Raw genomic sequence first — 16,328 nt, 5'->3', positions numbered from 1 at the left:
CATTGCCAAACCAACTCCAATTTAAAAGATCTGGATGTAGTCTAGGGATCATTGTACTACCATATAAAAACAAAGAGTCATATATACAGTTGTGTACATGGTATGTTGTGCACGCCATGATATACCAGTTAAAGAAAAAACATGTATGTAGTCTAGGGATCATTGTCCTTTACCAGTCTTTAACTGGTATGTTGTGCACGCCATGATATACCAGTTAGATTCAAAAGTTTTTCACAAGTCTAACATGTATCCAATAATTTGAGCCAGATATAATTAATAAAACTCAGATACGATGATTCAGATGAGTCGATTGATTTAAAAAGAAAAAACAACTGATTAGGCTAACCTTGATTCCAAACAATGACAATGATAGCTTAGATCGTTGCTAACCATCAATAACTAATTTACTTGAACCGGATGTTGTAAAATCAACCATTTTTAATTGGACACAAATAAATGTACACTCTCGAATATGACTATGAGGTACATCGGTGGGTATGCTAAAAGCAAGACATATGTGAAAAGACGAGGGTACCCAAATACACCATAATCTTTTTGTTTCAACCTATAAGTCATCTACCGATTGTGATCGTCTATGGACAGATTCGAGATAATACGACAATTCGGTTCACACTTTGTGTGATTGTCTATGGATACGAGATCGATACAATACAACAACAGGATAACTTGTGTGATTGACTATGGATACAAGATCGAGACATTACTACAACAAAGTGTGTTGCTTGATAATAGGTTCGGTAATAACAAAACTCTATATGATCACGATCAAGTAATTCGAAGTTAACGTATATGTGTATTTTACTTTATTATAATAAACAATTATAATGCGGAAATCAAAATAAAAGACACGGCAAGATTTTGCTAACGAGGAAACCGCAAATGCAGAAAAATCCTGAGACCTAGTCCAGTTTTAATGCTCTTAGAATTAAGTCGTTATACAAAATCTAATACCAACTTCGTATAGCTAAGACCAAGCAGACTACCCCTAGCTACTTAGTTCCTTCAGTATCCCCGCGCCTTGGACTTTTAGAGTCACGCACATGAATATCAAGTTATTTGGATCGTATTCCAAACATCAAAGGAGCAATATGTTTGGTAACCACTCTAATTAATCTTGCTAAATGATTTAGATAAGTCGTTGAAGGCTCTTCCATTTAATTTAATAAACTCCTTTGTATGGTTAGATCAATCCAACTTTGAGTACCGAAATACTCAAGTATAGATTCACACTCAATCAAAATAGATCTCAAAGAGATGTATTGAGAATACCGATCTCACGCAACTAATCAATTGAATAAATACGATTCTAGTTGGATCTCATCCGATCAAGGTTTGTGCACACAATTCACAAAATACGAAAATCAATAAGAAATCATTTTCATCTTCAAATCTTTTTTAATCTTCAATAACCCGCACAACTCCACTCGAATCTCTTGTGATCAATCACGCGCAGAACGAAATCTGTTAATAATGGATTATCACAAGGTCTTTAGATCTAACAACAGTTCTAAAAATCCTGTCGATGCTTCGATCTAGTTTGAGTGAATCTTATATCAGAAGAGAAGATTCTCAAGCATAAACACACTAGGTGCGATCAAAGTTTCAACAATCGTTAGTCAATCAAATCAATCAAAAACTAATAACACTGCAATTATCTACTTTCCCACCAACGGTACTCGTAGAGCTTCTTAATCCCAAAAGAAGTCTTTAAATGAGCGGTCGTCACCTAATTAGGATACTTTCCTCTCCGAATAGACGGCTCTACCATAAACAACAAGAAATGAAGTTTTCCTGGCTCTTAGGATAGTTTGCTAGAAATGCAAACTTAGGTATTTATAAACCAAGGATGTTTGGACACCAAGGAATTTCCAACACCGAAAGTATTCTCAAGATATGCAATGAATGGAAAAATTCCGTTTTCATAATTTTAATAAATGCTTGTCCAGTATTTCTCAAATCTCCCAATATAAAATCTTTAATTAGTAAATGCACATTACTAATTTTTATTCCCTGGAGATATGCATTAATTGTTGGTAATTAAGCATATAAGAAAAATCTTGATTTATTTCGGCACAAGATCACCTTTAGGCCTATTCCTATGTACATGCCAAAAAAATGGTGTTTGGCATACCAGGTGGCATGGAAAACCATTTGCGCCACTATGGGAAAACCGATTAGCGCTAGACTATCGAGCGATATTAACTAGGTCGTTGGTGTTATAATCAATATCGCCAGCGTGTGAGATTCTTCCTCCTATAAATACCGCAACTTCACATTCCAGCCTTCACAATTCCCTTCTCAACTCTTTTGTTTCCATTTTCAACTATTATTTCCTTCTTAAACACAATCACTTCTTAAACAAATATGGAGAGAAAAAAAAAAGAAATAAAAAAGCCAAAGGATGTACTAGTATCCCAGCCAGTGGAATGAGTTTTGTTGTGGATACAAATTATGAGTTTAATAATGTTAGACAAGTAGCTGGTGAAGGTATGCTCACTTCTCACCTATCTGACCATGAGGAGCGAGTTAATTCAGTAACTCTAAGAGGTGGATGGACTGAGTTAAATACGATATATGAATTACTTCGCCCTGTTGTTCAAGAGAGAGTTAGCATATATCCTTATCGACATCTATATCATATTCAACCCAGAAACCACAGGACTCAAGGAGTTCAAGTTATATTCGAAAGATAGTGGAATTAAGACTACAAACACGTTTGTTTTCAAGGACTTTGAATGCGGTAAGTTAGTATTTTCTAGTAATTTATTTTTTAAAGTATGTATTTTGTTTTATAAAAATCAAGAAACGCTAAGTATGAATAATTATTGTTAATAGGAGTTTCCCTGCTAGATTTGTACATGTTAACTGGAATTCCATGTGAGGGAATCTTACTTCCATTTAACACACTAAATTGGTTGACAGAAGATAAATGGAAACAAAGACTTCATTTATACTCAAATGAATTAGAAGGAAATCCTGCACATAGAACAATAAAAGTGTCTGGGGTTAAAAGTGGCTTGGTTGAAAAGTTTTTTACAACGTTATGCTAGGAATATGGAGGAGAACATGGGACTTGGTAATCAATATTTGTTCCCTAACCATTATGATGAGCTCAAAAGGGTGTTTGTATTGTGGAAACTAGGGAAATGTCTATTTACAAATGCTAGCTCAGTGGTTTTAATTGGTTTTCTCGAAGCATTAGAAGATTTACAACAAGCACCAACATATGATTGGGGGTCTGTGATTTTATCAGAAATCTACATGAATCTCATTGATTGCTCGACGTGTGTCAGAGATCGTTTTGATGCTTTTTGGGGACTTTTGGAGGTAAGAACCAATACTACTTACAATATTTGATTGTTACTTTCACATGGAAAATTTAATAACCAATAATGTTATTATTTGCAGTATTGGTGGTATACATGGTTCCGTGTTTCAGAACCTTCTATTAAGAATCATACCAATGTTTTTCCGATCATACGGAAGTACGATTCCGAGAATTGGAAACCTATACAGATTGAAGATGGTCAACATACTGCTATTGTTCATAAGATTCAACAGTTGAGCATAACAAGCCGTAAATTTATCTCCCAGCCGTATGAAGCAATACCTGAGTTCGAAGAAGAACAAGCTCAGAGAATGTTGCAGCTAAGCCTTACAAGGATCGTGTTATACAACCCTATTTCTCAAAAGGGTGTTTGGTATTATGGTGAAAGACAACTTCTTCAGTTGCAAAGAAGATCAGTAATATCCGTCAACCCCTATCAAAGATCTGAGGTTTCTGAAGATGACTACTTAAAATTGTTAAGGGAAGATCATCATTGGCAAGAAGCTGATCAATTGATCCAGGAGCCAACAGATAGAAATGATTACCTATTTTGGTTTGACACTATTTTCAAGTCCAATATTGCTATGCAACCGCAAATTTTAGGTCGAGTTGATTTCCCAGCTTTAGGTAGGATTGCACTTGCTGATGAATTAACATAAATGATAAGAGTTACTGCTCGTGCGCAAAGTATGTTGACATCTTTTCACTGCAAATACTTATTTCATATTTACATGGATTTGCATTCTTGGAATCGGTTATACCACACTTCCAAACAAGTTTAGAATTGGTTCACCTGTTTTCCAAGACTACTATGTGATTGATCAAATAACAAATCACATACATGGGTTCAATCGGTTCTACCAATCACTAGGATCGGTTATACCTAATTATGGAAACAATTTTGATCGGTCATACCAGTCACTAGGATTGGTTACACCAGTTACAAGGATCCGTTCCATCTACACATGGTATTACTTGTGATCGGTTACACCAGTTACCAGGACAGGTTATGCTAATTACAAGGATTGGTCACATACACCCTAATGATCGGACACACTAATTTACTAGGATCGTTCGCACCAATTACAAGGATCGATCATACCATCACATGGTGATTACTTAGGATCGGTTAAACCAATTAACAAAAACCAGTCATACCAGATCATAAGTCAGGCATTGTGATTAGTTATAACAAAATACATAACTTAAGTTAAGATCGGTTCTACCATCTCATGCATATTGGTCATCCAAATATTTGCAATGAATAGCCAGACCAATAATCCTAATGATTTCCCTTTTAATTCATGAAACAAGTTCATGAATGTACTTCCTTTAAACAAGTTCATGAAGCTGTGAAAATGTTGTTACTATCCAATAAAATTATTGAATGGATGATAATAATCGTAGTTGCGGTTGGATAGATGAAGAAATTTGTTTAACTTGTTACTTTGAATTAATCGTTCATCGTATGAATCATATGCTTACACGTAGTAATTATATATCTTTAAACATCATTTACTCTCTAAAAAATTGTTGATTCTTTCATCTTACACTTACTTCCCCATACTGCGGTTTTCTCCCACCGTAGCCACTTACACCTCCACCACCACCACCAATAACAAAAAAAAACTCAAATCCATGACTTCCAGAATCTAGACGAGTCTTTTAACTGTTGTTGCCTTTGGAGAATACCAAGCTTATGATAAGTATCTTGCTTTTAAGAAAACATACGTAGATTTCAAAGGAGGATATGATAAAAATGTGAAGCCAACTCTTATCGAGATTTTTTTTTGAATATGTGTGAAAGGGTCTTTAAATGGGGTGTGTCTCTATTTTTTTCGGTTGAACCTGCCAAACATTGGTATGTCAAGTTTGATTGTCATATGTTAGTCCCAAAACTCAGGGTCGCTTAATTAGATTACTAAGTTCAACTCTGTTTGGTTAGACTAGAAAGTATAGGAATGTTGAGACAAGCTCGTGTTACCCTGAAGAACTTGGAGACATATCGACATCAACGAACACATAATTGTTAATCATGCTTACATTCTATGGCAAGACGAATATTTAACTACCATCATTTTATGACTTAATTCCACGATGTCGGATTCAACAATATTTTGATGGAGTTATTTCTTCACATGAATTAAGGACAAACATTGAAATTTGTTTTTCAGGTATCTTCTACTTACACTATTCAACTCGTACAAAAACAAAATTTATTTGATTACGAAATGATATCACCACAATTTATCTGAGTGAGATCAAGAAATCGTACCTAGGGGCTGCCAGGTATGTAGTTACTGATAACAAGATTGTTGTTAATATTGTATTTGGAATGAGCTCCTCATTTGAAATTTCGCTACATCTACCAGAGTTGGATATCCTATTGTTACTAGTGTTGAGATTCATAATAATCTTATAAATTGTAGGAATTGTTATTACCTCCATAATTAAGTCTCTAATTGCCGACTATGAGAATAGAGCTTTTCTGGATAACATAAATTTTCATAATAATTTCCTAAACAAAATTAAATCAACAATTTATGAATTCACATCCAATGATGAGAGGTGGATGTAGCCAAAAATATAAATCTAAACGACCCTGTAATCCCAACTCTAAAGGTGGTTTTAACCAACAAATGTCCAAACTTGTTTATCCTGGATTTAGTTCAGCACCTCCTTTATCTTTAGTTACTTTTTGAAATAAGATTCAATGTTAAATTTGCAGAAAAGATGTTCATTCTGCAGCTGAATGCTCCAATAACTAAATTTTACTTATCAAGGTTGTGCTCCTTCACATAATCTTCATTCCATGTCGAAAACAACAAATATATTTTGAGAGAATCCTTGGTTTGTAGATAGTGGAGCAAATAACCTCAATGTCTCAGATACTTCCCAACTTGATGATCATATTTCATATGATGGATATGAGTACATTCAAACTGCTTGTCGTGAAGGTTTTCCTTTTTTATGACTAACAAATAGTTTACTCTCCAAGTGTTTTACATGTTCCACGAACATCCAATAATCTTTTGCCAGTTGATAAGTTTATCTGGGATAATAATTACACTATTACTTGTTTTCATTTGGTTACATAATACATGATCTTCAAACTGGAAAGATTCCGTTGCATGGTCCTCAAGACAATGGTCTTGCAATCCAAATTGAAACCATCATTTCAAGCTCTACAAACTAGTAAATCTTCACCTGAACTCTAGCATTACAGCTCATACATCATTTCAAGCTTTACAAAAAGTTTATCAAGTTTACTCACAATACAGTAAAAAAAGAAGAAGACAATACTCTTATGTGAATGTCGTCAATCAGGAAAATCTCATCAACTACTATTTAGTATTTCTTCTTATTGTACCTACAATCCACTAGAGGTTTTGTACATGTGCTTGTGGGGTCTTTCACTTGTGATGTCAAATAATTATAATCTATATTATGTTAGTGTCATTAATGATTTTCACAAAATCGTGTTGGCTCTTTCCACTTCATGTAAAGTCTGAATTTAAGACAATCTTTTGTAACTTCAAAGATCAAATTGAGAAAATCACAATAAGGATAGATGGTGGTGAAAAATTTATTAATAAGGAACTTGCTAATTTTACCACGCTTCGTGATATCAAACATGAATTCACTTGCCAATATACTTCTGAACGAAATAAAGTGGTTGATGCCAAACATAAAATATTTTAGACATGGCTAGAAATTTTCTTATTAAAGATACTTTACCTGATTCATTTTGGGTAGGCTCTTTTATGACTTTAAATTACACAATCAATAAGTTACTAACCAGAAGTATTCAATTTCATTATTCATTTTAAAAACTTTTCGAAAAATCACCATATTACTCATTCTGGAAAATATCCAATAGTTGTGACTTGTGAGGGTTTTTAGTAATAGTTATACTATCATATTTCTGTTAGTTGTAACGTGTGAGATTATACTCATTTCATGAGAAATATATTCTTTTATCTATCTCAACCAAAAACTCGAACACCAAAAAGTCTGCCATTTTGGTAGTTCTTTCTTTACCAAATGGCAATAGGTCTGTAGTACAGTCCGAAAACATTACTTCACCCATCTACTATTTGGTTTGAAAAAGATACAATATTTTTTTTTCGGACTTCATCTCATATCTCGTGTTCTAACTTATTAGGCATATGCGATTCAATATCATTGGATTCATCTCATATCCCGTGTTCTAACTTAAGGTGGATGCAATTCAATATCATCAGATACTCAACTCTCTCATAAAGAATCTGATTATATACGCATTCTTCAACGAGTGTTCAAATTCACACCTTGTTTGTTTGTTCCCGACTCATCTGAGTCGTCTGAATCTGACTCGTCTGGATTTGACTGATATCACCTGACTCAATAGCTTGGTCCCATGAGTTAAGGGCATTTTATTTCCTGACTCAAATGGGTCCGAATCAGATCCGATTCGAATAAAAAACAAACCGCCTCACATTTTATTCGAGCTTAGTCAGGGAATAAAGTCAGATTCAGACGCCGAGTCAAGGCAAGAGGAGATTCAACTGCTCAAAAAATTTACATCAAACTGGATTCCCCAATTCCCCTTCTGGTCCTGGAACCGATTTAGACGGATATACTCCGTTCACATACGATCCAACCGATCCAGATACACCGCATTAATCCCTAGCAGCACCTTCGCTTTTTCATAACAAGAAAATCAAACAAGAGTCAAAACTCAGTAAAACCCCCTCTTTCTAAAACCCTCAGACATGGCGAAGAAAGCAGAAGCATCATCATCAGCTGATTTACTAAGCACACTTGGTGATTTCACAAGCAAAGAAAACTGGGACAAATTCTTCAGTATCAGAGGTAGTGACGACACCTTCGAATGGTACGCAGAATGGCAATTTCTCAAAACCCCACTTCTTTCTCATCTATCTAACCACACCACTCAAACCCTAGATAAGTCCAATTCAAAATCACCACCCCCACCCCCCTCGGCTCTTCAGATTCTAGTTCCTGGTTGTGGAAATTCTAAATTATCTGAAAATGTCTATGATGCTGGATTTCAGAACATCACTAACATTGATTTCTCAAAAGTTGTCATCTCTGATATGTTACGGAGGAATATCCGGACGAGACCGAGTATGAAATGGCGTGTTATGGATATGACACAGATGCAGTTTAAGGATGGGATTTTTGATGCTGTTCTTGATAAAGGAGGGTTAGATGCTTTGATGGAGCCTGAGCTTGGACCTAAACTGGGAACTCAGTATTTAGCTGAGGTCAGATGAACTTGAATCTTCAATTAAATAGATTATTATTTTGTTTTTCGCAATATCTGGATGTAGTTTATTTTGGGTTTACATGGGCAGTTTGCATTTGTTGCCAGGTAAAAAGAGTTTTGAGAACAGGAGGTACTTTTGTGTGTCTCACACTGGCTGAGTCTCATGTTTTAGGTATGCTCTTCATTTCCATCTTTTGTAGGGATTCAAGTAAGCTTAAACTTATCTGAGCAATGTCACCTCAGTATACAGTATTGGTTATGGAATTAGAATGCTGTGTAGAAAAGCTCAGCACCTAGGCCTGATTAGACATTGTAGGCTGGCCTAAAATTTTAAGTGTTTTGTGCCTAATTGGTTAAATCAATTAGGCATTCATTTTTTACTGATTACTTACCAGTTACCATTTAAGTATCCATTTCATGTAGTGTCATGTGCATATGCTATCACATTAGGTTTTCTGAAACATGATACTTATCATATGCAATTTTCTGTTTCTCTTGTAGGTTTACTTTTCTCGAAATTTAGGTTCGGATGGAAAATGAATCTTCACGTCGTACCTAGCAAACCATCTAACAAACCAACTTTTCGAACCTTCATGGTGATTGCTGAAAAAGACAAATCGGCTGATTCATACCAGATCAAATCGTCGGTTGAGCAGGCTTCTCTTGATTGCGATAAGAATCAGGTATGTTGTATGATTTTTATGTTATAGGATCCTTTTGTTACAATGCTGTACATGTTAGGGGACATATGGGTATTAGGGAATCTAGATGGTATAATATGATTCCATGCTGACCAAACATCTTGAAATAATTCATCAGTAAATAAGTGAAGTGTGTTATTGCAGAGCCGTGGTCTCTTTGAAGCGCTTGAAGCTGAGAATAAAATACGCAGTGAATGCTCGCCTGGTTCTGATATTTTGTATTCTCTTGAAGATCTAAAGCTAGGAGCTAAAGGTGATCTGAAGAAGATCTCTTTAGGCCGCAGGTTCCTTCTTACATTGGGTGAAGAAGGGGGGTCTCGTTTCAGTTACAAAGCTGTAATTCTTGATGCTAAGAAATTAGCTGACCCATTCATTTATCACTGTGGAGTTTTTATCGTTCCTAAGGTTTGTAATCTCGACGAATGCTTTACCTGGTTTAATATTTTGTATTATCATGTTACTTTTGTTCTCCGATTCTACTGCCCTTCACTCTTAAATTAATATACTGTGGAAACAATTATCTCAAGCATACAAATTACACTTGAGCACTGAAACTCCGCCTTAAAAATGAAAGGTGAGACCCAGTTTAGCATCACATTTACATTCCATCGTATATTCCACAATGGAATATTTTAGATTATATAACTAAAATGACACATCTGTTGAATCTACTCAAAAGGTACATCTGTGGCGCGGATAGACCTGCGTAATCTTTTCGTCCCCCTAATTATTCCAACCTAAAAATGTTGTAAAGAAAAGGCTGGTGAATTCTTGACTCTATTGATGTTTATACAAAATATTAAATTCTAGGTCCGAGCTCATGAATGGCTTTTCTCATCGGAAGAAGGACAATGGATGGTTGTGGAAAGTTCCAAAGCAGCTCGTCTAATCATGGTATCATATCTATGACCTACTACAAGACTTTTTGGAATTCTGTTTGTACATATCCTTCAATTTGCTTTATTTATGTAAGTTTTTTTATTTTTCTGTTTTAATTTAGGTTTTCTTAGATGCCAGACACACTCATGCAAGTATGGATGAAATCCAGGTAATTATATAACCTTGTTATTGGAATTTCGTTTTTGGACCCAATTCCATTTATATTCGAAAAAAAAGAGATATTTAGATGAAGTTATAGCTTTTCTAATAGGCTGTTACGGTGTGGTTTCTTCTTACTTACTTAGTCTGCTTCTCTTTCAGAGGGACCTATCCCCTTTAGTAGAAGATTTGGCACCCGGCGAGCATGATGATGAGTCCAAAATACCGTATGTTGACTTACCTTTTTTAGTCTGTTTCCCCTCCTCCATTTTTTAGTCTTTTGTGCTACTTCTCTGTTCCCTAAACGGATCATGTTGCTATGCTTCCGTTCAATCTACCGGAAGCATCAACATTCCTATTTTTTATTTATTTTCATTCTAGGTATTGGCATGGGAAGGGATGGAACATAAGTTGGATGATAAATTATCCGTGACTTATTCTTCTTCTCATCTACAAACATGCAACTTATATATACACATGTGTGAACCTGGAATGACCGAAGCTTATCCATCCTTTCTTATTAAAAAGTGTGCACACATGATTTTTACCAGTTCCTGTTTTCAAATTCTCACAGTTCATATTTGCAGGTTCATGATGGCCAGTGATGGTGTTAAGCGGAGGAAGGTTGTTCACCAGGTTATATGCTCCCATTTTGCTGAACTATTACCTTATATGCTTCCATTTTGCTTAAATATTACCTTGTTAATAAAACCTGGTAGTTTTCTGGTTATCATTCTCTAGGGAAAAAATAAACATTGGAATGTTGAGATCATGGCAGACGCATAATCAAGTGCAGTATGTTAATGTTTACTGATAATATTTAACAAGAAAGCATTGCATCCATTTCATTGATCAAATAACAAATAACTTCGTTAAGTCACAGGCTCCTACATTACTGATTTGTTTGATAAGCTTATATTATTGTTTTGCTGGCCTATTAGCTAAGATGAATATAATGTTTTCTTGTTTCTGTAGATGGTAGTTCTTTTCCTGCATGATTCATGTTCTTCTAAACTTGCTTCATCTAGGATATGCTAGAAAACGAAAGAAGTTAGGGGAGGTAATTTAAAGCTGCTATGGTGGATCCTTGTCTGTCTTGTTTATGGTGGTGTAAGTGAAGCATGGACTTGTTTGAGCATTGAAACATCCCTTTTCAGTTCATTGTATACTATGTATAATCCCATCTCATCTCCTTTATAAAGAGTCGCTAATTTTGTATCCCTTTGATCGTCTTATAAAGAGTCACTAATTCTGTATCCCTTTGATCGTCCTGATTGAGATTGTCTTTTATGGTTACAAACATTTTTTTACGCGTAGCGCTGTTTCTTGATTTTTGTTTGACACGTATTTCGTTGTTACTATACCGTAGGTCACGTCTGATATGACTGGACCCATTACCGTGGAAGACGTGGTCTATGAAAATGTGGATGGTGAAGGCTCTGGTGTCACTCCACCTAAAGATTTGACATTTCGCCGGCTTACTTTTGAAAGAAGTGTGGGGTTGGTGCAGTCAGAAGCTTTGGTAACAAGAGAAAGTCCTGGACAAACAGAGAAGAGAAAAAGCAACTCAGCGAAATCCAGGAAAAAGGGAAACCAAATAAGTTCTGGTAACTATTTACTCTGTTTTCTTAGATCTGTTTTTCTTTTCAGAATCAAATGCTATCTGCACTGATGAACTAGTGTCTAGGTTCAGTCACCTTTCTTTGGTGTTTGAGAAAATTGACTGATATTCACATTTTTGAAGATCGTTATTTCCCGAGTGGCTCTGGTGCAGACAAACTCGTGGAAACTCCAAATAGATCCTATAATAATATGGAAGGAAGTAAGAAGGGTGCCAAGCTCCACTTATAGCCATTTAGATATTTTAAATATATAGCACAAGGCATTCAGCATTTAAGAGCAGTTGCAAAAAAAAAAAGATTCCTAGACCTGCAGTCTCACTGATGACTGGCTGCAACAAGGCGTTCACCACATAAACTTTGGTGTATCAATTTCATAAAACATCTTTCTTTCAGAGTTGACATGTAGTCTAGATTTTGTTTAGTTGATTATTATGACCTTAAGGGACCGGCATAGCTTCTCTTAAGTTAGAGTAACTAGAACTCCGTATTCAAGAAACAACTGAGAAGTTCTATAAATTACCATAGGCGAAAGAACGGTGTTATGTTGCCAAATATTGGCCAGATTGTTGTACCAACTATTGCCTATTAGGCTATTACGAGGTTTCACTGTAAGTTCATCTCATTCTGGTGGCAGGAAGGTTCAACTCGTTGTCCAATGTACGCTATTAGTTCAGTTGGTGTCCTCTTCTATGGAGACCTTGGATATTTCTTGAAAACTGTGTAGCAATCAAACATCTTGTTTAATGTTTGCCAGCTTTTTAAAATGACTTTTATCATAATCAGGTTTGACATTGTACCGTTTTTTATTTTTACTCCTGTCTCCTTTCTTTCTTGTTTTGTAGATCCCGAAAGCATTCTTAAGGTTGATCACCATTACCTCGCCAGCTCTTATCATACTGGGATTATATCTGGCTTTATGCTGGCTGCCTCTAATCTTGAAAGCATAGCATCATCTGGAAGGACGGTAAGAAAGGATTCTTTCTTAAGAACTTTATTCTTGTTAGAGTTGGATTCAGAATAAATTCCAATCGAAGAAAAGAAAAACAGAAGTTTGGTTCAAAAATAGTTTCAAAACATAATACTTTAAGCGAATAACGTATACTATAGTCCAACTTTTGGTGATTAATATTTTTATTTTTGTAAGTGCAATCATCATTACATGCTATGAGCTTGAGCATTCCCTCAAGCCGTTTATCAGTTGGTGCAAGCCTAGTCAATCATGCTTGCGACCTTGGACATTAGTTATTTAGTACATCGAGTGCATATTTTAATTATTTATCTATCCAGGATCTTATGTTCGACAGATGAAGACTGTTATAATTGGTCTTGGAGCTGGGCTTCTTCCTATGTTCATTCGTGGGTGTATTCCTTGTTTGGATATCGAGGTAGATGCAATATCGTAATCCTTGTTTGGATATCATATTACGGATTCATCAGATATGAGAAATGCTTATGCTCTTCTTTTTCATTTGCACAGGTGGTTGAATTAGATCCTGTAATTGTAACCCTGGCAAGAGATTATTTTACTTTTACCGAGGACAATCAATTAAAGGTAATTTGTTCGTACCTTATCAATGTCCTCTGTTCATCCTAAATTAAAGATAGGAGGAGGGCAAGGTTTATTGTGGAAGAAAGATACCCTATGTTTGTTACATGTAAGTCCCTTCAATGTTATAAATATAAGAATCTTCTTCCACACTGTTGGTGAAGTTCGCCAGTGCTATCATTATTCGGGAAACATCTTAGTTTATTCAATTATCATTTAGCTTTCAATATAGTGTATCATGGGTTTGGGACACCTCTAAGAACTTTGTCCTAAACTCATCTCTATGTGACCAGATATTATGGCTAGCAGCTTTAAATTAGGTGAAATATGTGATGATAAGATTTCTATAAATAATGCACTCGATTCAACTTGGACACAAAAAGCCAGTCAGCCAGGCATGGGTTTTGTCCGTATGAAATCTCACCTCGAGGTCTATCAATATAATCCGTAAATATCAACCTATTTTAGGTTTTCCTGATGGAACTTGATCCCAATGTTTGCGGAAAATTATGGCCTAAATTCAATTGTGATAGGTTTGTAAGGTGAAATGCTTTGGCAGACACACAATCTGTTCATCTGTGGTTATGTCTTTGATGATTAATATATTAGTGATTATATTATGCTTGTTTCATTTTCTTAAAGTGGGTTGGTTGAAGTTATTAACAGAGGCATACCTATAGATCGAATTTGTGATTTACATTCATCTATTTATTTTTTTATTTTTTCCACGAGGGGTAAGAAACAACTTGCATGTATTATTTAGGATTCTTTCCTGTTTGGATATATGGTTAAGCCTGATGTTTAGTATACTTCTATATGTTTCATTTCTCAAGTGGTTTGATTGACGTTGTAACAAAGGAAGGATTCTCTGCTTGTTTTCCTTGGTGTTCTCAAGAACTAGCAGAAAGTTTATAAATGTTGAAAAGTTTATATCAATCATATTATCACAATTTCTTGTTCTACAGTATTATACATTTTGGCCAGCTTTTATAAGATGATTACCATTTAATCAGATGCTTGTGAAAAGTACTCTCCATCTGAAATTGATGCGAAGGGCCATCTCCATTCCGTCTTAGATATCAACTTATTTTGCTGTAGTTCATCTTGTGACTTCCCTTTCTGATGGTGTAGGTACATGTGGTGGACGGTATCAAGTTTATTGAAGATGCTGCTACTGCTGCATCATCTTCCAATGAAACTAATATTCGCGAGAAAATTGACATACTGATTATTGATGCCGACTCCTCCGACTCAAGGTGAAAACAGTCACTATCTGTAACTTCTGTTTCATCATTACACTGATGTGAAGTCCACCTAATTTTTTTTTTGGTGTGTATGGTACTATTTTTCTTTTTTGTGTAGCTCTGGAATGACCTGCCCCCCTGAGGACTTCTTGGAGGAATCTTTTCTTTTGTCAGTGAAGAAATCTCTTTCAGAAGGAGGTCTCTTTGTTATTAATTTGGTCGCAAGATCTAAAGCCATTAGGGAGATGGTTGTTTCTAAGCTGAAAAAGGTAAGAGCATTAGTACTTAAGTAGTTTGTTAAAGATTGACAATAAGGTCTGCTAGTGATGCTGCACTTAGGCAATTGGTTCACGGCCAAATAATTACTGAATCTACAATGGTACCAGCAGCTGAAGTGATTGCCTACTTATATGTAGGGTTGTCAATGGGTTCTTGCGAATTATAGATTGTATTTCAAATATCAAGACTCGAGATCTGAGTCATTAGGAATATAAGCTATTGATAGAAATTATAATATCCCTTTTAGATTCTCGGGAACTTTTGTAAAGAATCCCGGCAAGTTGAGAAATTTGAGTTGGCTTCACCAGTAATAAATTTTCCATTGAATTAGAACTTTAAATATGTAAGCAGCAACTGCAAATAAATAGATTTTGGTTCCGAGTAGTTGAATCCAACTCATACTGGACTGCTGCCATACCTTAAATCCTTAAAACAATATGTGTAACATTAAATTTCTATGCCATTAAGTAGTAGTCTCTTTTTCTCCTGATCATGTGTTAGTTTACTACTTCAGTGAATTCCTATAGTTCTTTCATGGATCAATAACATTAAATTAAATTTCTATGTGATTTTTGTTTCCAGGTGTTCGGCAGCCTCTTTTACCTTCAGCTCGAGGAAGATGTTAATGAAGTAATTTTTGCCCTCCCAATGGATGTGCCTCTTAAAGAAGAAAACTTTCCCGAAGCTGCTCTTCAACTTCAGAAGCTATTGAAGTGTACCAACCCGGATAGAAGCGAAAACATTTTTAATACCGCAAAAAAGATCAAGTGTTTGAAATAGATGGGTTTATACTAGAGTTGTCAAATCCTTAAAAAAAAGTTTGTGTAATTTTGATTGTGTTTACCCTCACTACAAGGTTCTGTATTCTTTAATCCCATCCAATTTGTCTAATAAACGGTTTCTCATTGTCATCAACTGACATATTTTGGTCTACTTGTTGGTTTGAACCAAGTATTATGATTTTGTGAGGGCATGAAAATTGAAAATCTGTTGGGGCTTACCCACGTCTGGGAAGCACTTAGAAAGTAGGGTATGCCTGTGAATTGTTTATTTTACGATTCTCCACTCAAAACACTGTCTAATGATCAAGCTGAAATGAAAAGAAAGGTACTCTTTCTAAGATCTTACAAAAGATATGGTTTGAACAGATTATTATACACAGACTGATCAAAGCATTTCATGGCTAGTTTTGGTATAATTAGTTCAGCTGTGGTTACTGTGTACTTCATCTTCCGTCTTACAAAGTTTCTTTACAAAGTATGGATTTGTCCGATGTA

At 35.4% G+C, this 16,328-nt stretch overlaps 2 protein-coding genes across 2 annotated transcripts; both read left to right on the top strand.

The window, feature by feature from the left end:
- The first annotated feature begins 3,075 nt into the window (after window positions 1-3,075).
- On the top strand, window positions 3,076-4,008 carry LOC113279748 (protein MAINTENANCE OF MERISTEMS-like). Its single transcript, XM_026528418.1, has 2 exons — window positions 3,076-3,348; window positions 3,430-4,008. The coding sequence occupies exons 1-2, from the start codon at window positions 3,076-3,078 to the stop codon at window positions 4,006-4,008; spliced, it is 852 nt and encodes a 283-aa protein (XP_026384203.1).
- A 4,044-nt stretch (window positions 4,009-8,052) lies between these two features.
- On the top strand, window positions 8,053-16,090 carry LOC113282985 (methyltransferase-like protein 13). Its single transcript, XM_026532090.1, has 15 exons — window positions 8,053-8,619; window positions 8,727-8,793; window positions 9,123-9,304; window positions 9,467-9,727; window positions 10,133-10,216; window positions 10,323-10,370; window positions 10,523-10,587; window positions 10,948-10,996; window positions 11,730-11,967; window positions 12,825-12,946; window positions 13,287-13,367; window positions 13,460-13,534; window positions 14,660-14,784; window positions 14,891-15,041; window positions 15,634-16,090. The coding sequence occupies exons 1-15, from the start codon at window positions 8,104-8,106 to the stop codon at window positions 15,829-15,831; spliced, it is 2,262 nt and encodes a 753-aa protein (XP_026387875.1). The 5' UTR covers window positions 8,053-8,103; the 3' UTR covers window positions 15,832-16,090.
- The last annotated feature ends 238 nt before the right edge of the window (window positions 16,091-16,328 follow it).

This window comes from Papaver somniferum, chromosome 5, assembly GCF_003573695.1.
Source record: "Papaver somniferum cultivar HN1 chromosome 5, ASM357369v1, whole genome shotgun sequence".
Taxonomy (NCBI): domain Eukaryota; kingdom Viridiplantae; phylum Streptophyta; class Magnoliopsida; order Ranunculales; family Papaveraceae; genus Papaver; species Papaver somniferum.
Note: the sequence above shows the minus strand (reverse complement) of the source record. Positions and strands in the feature narration are given on the sequence as shown.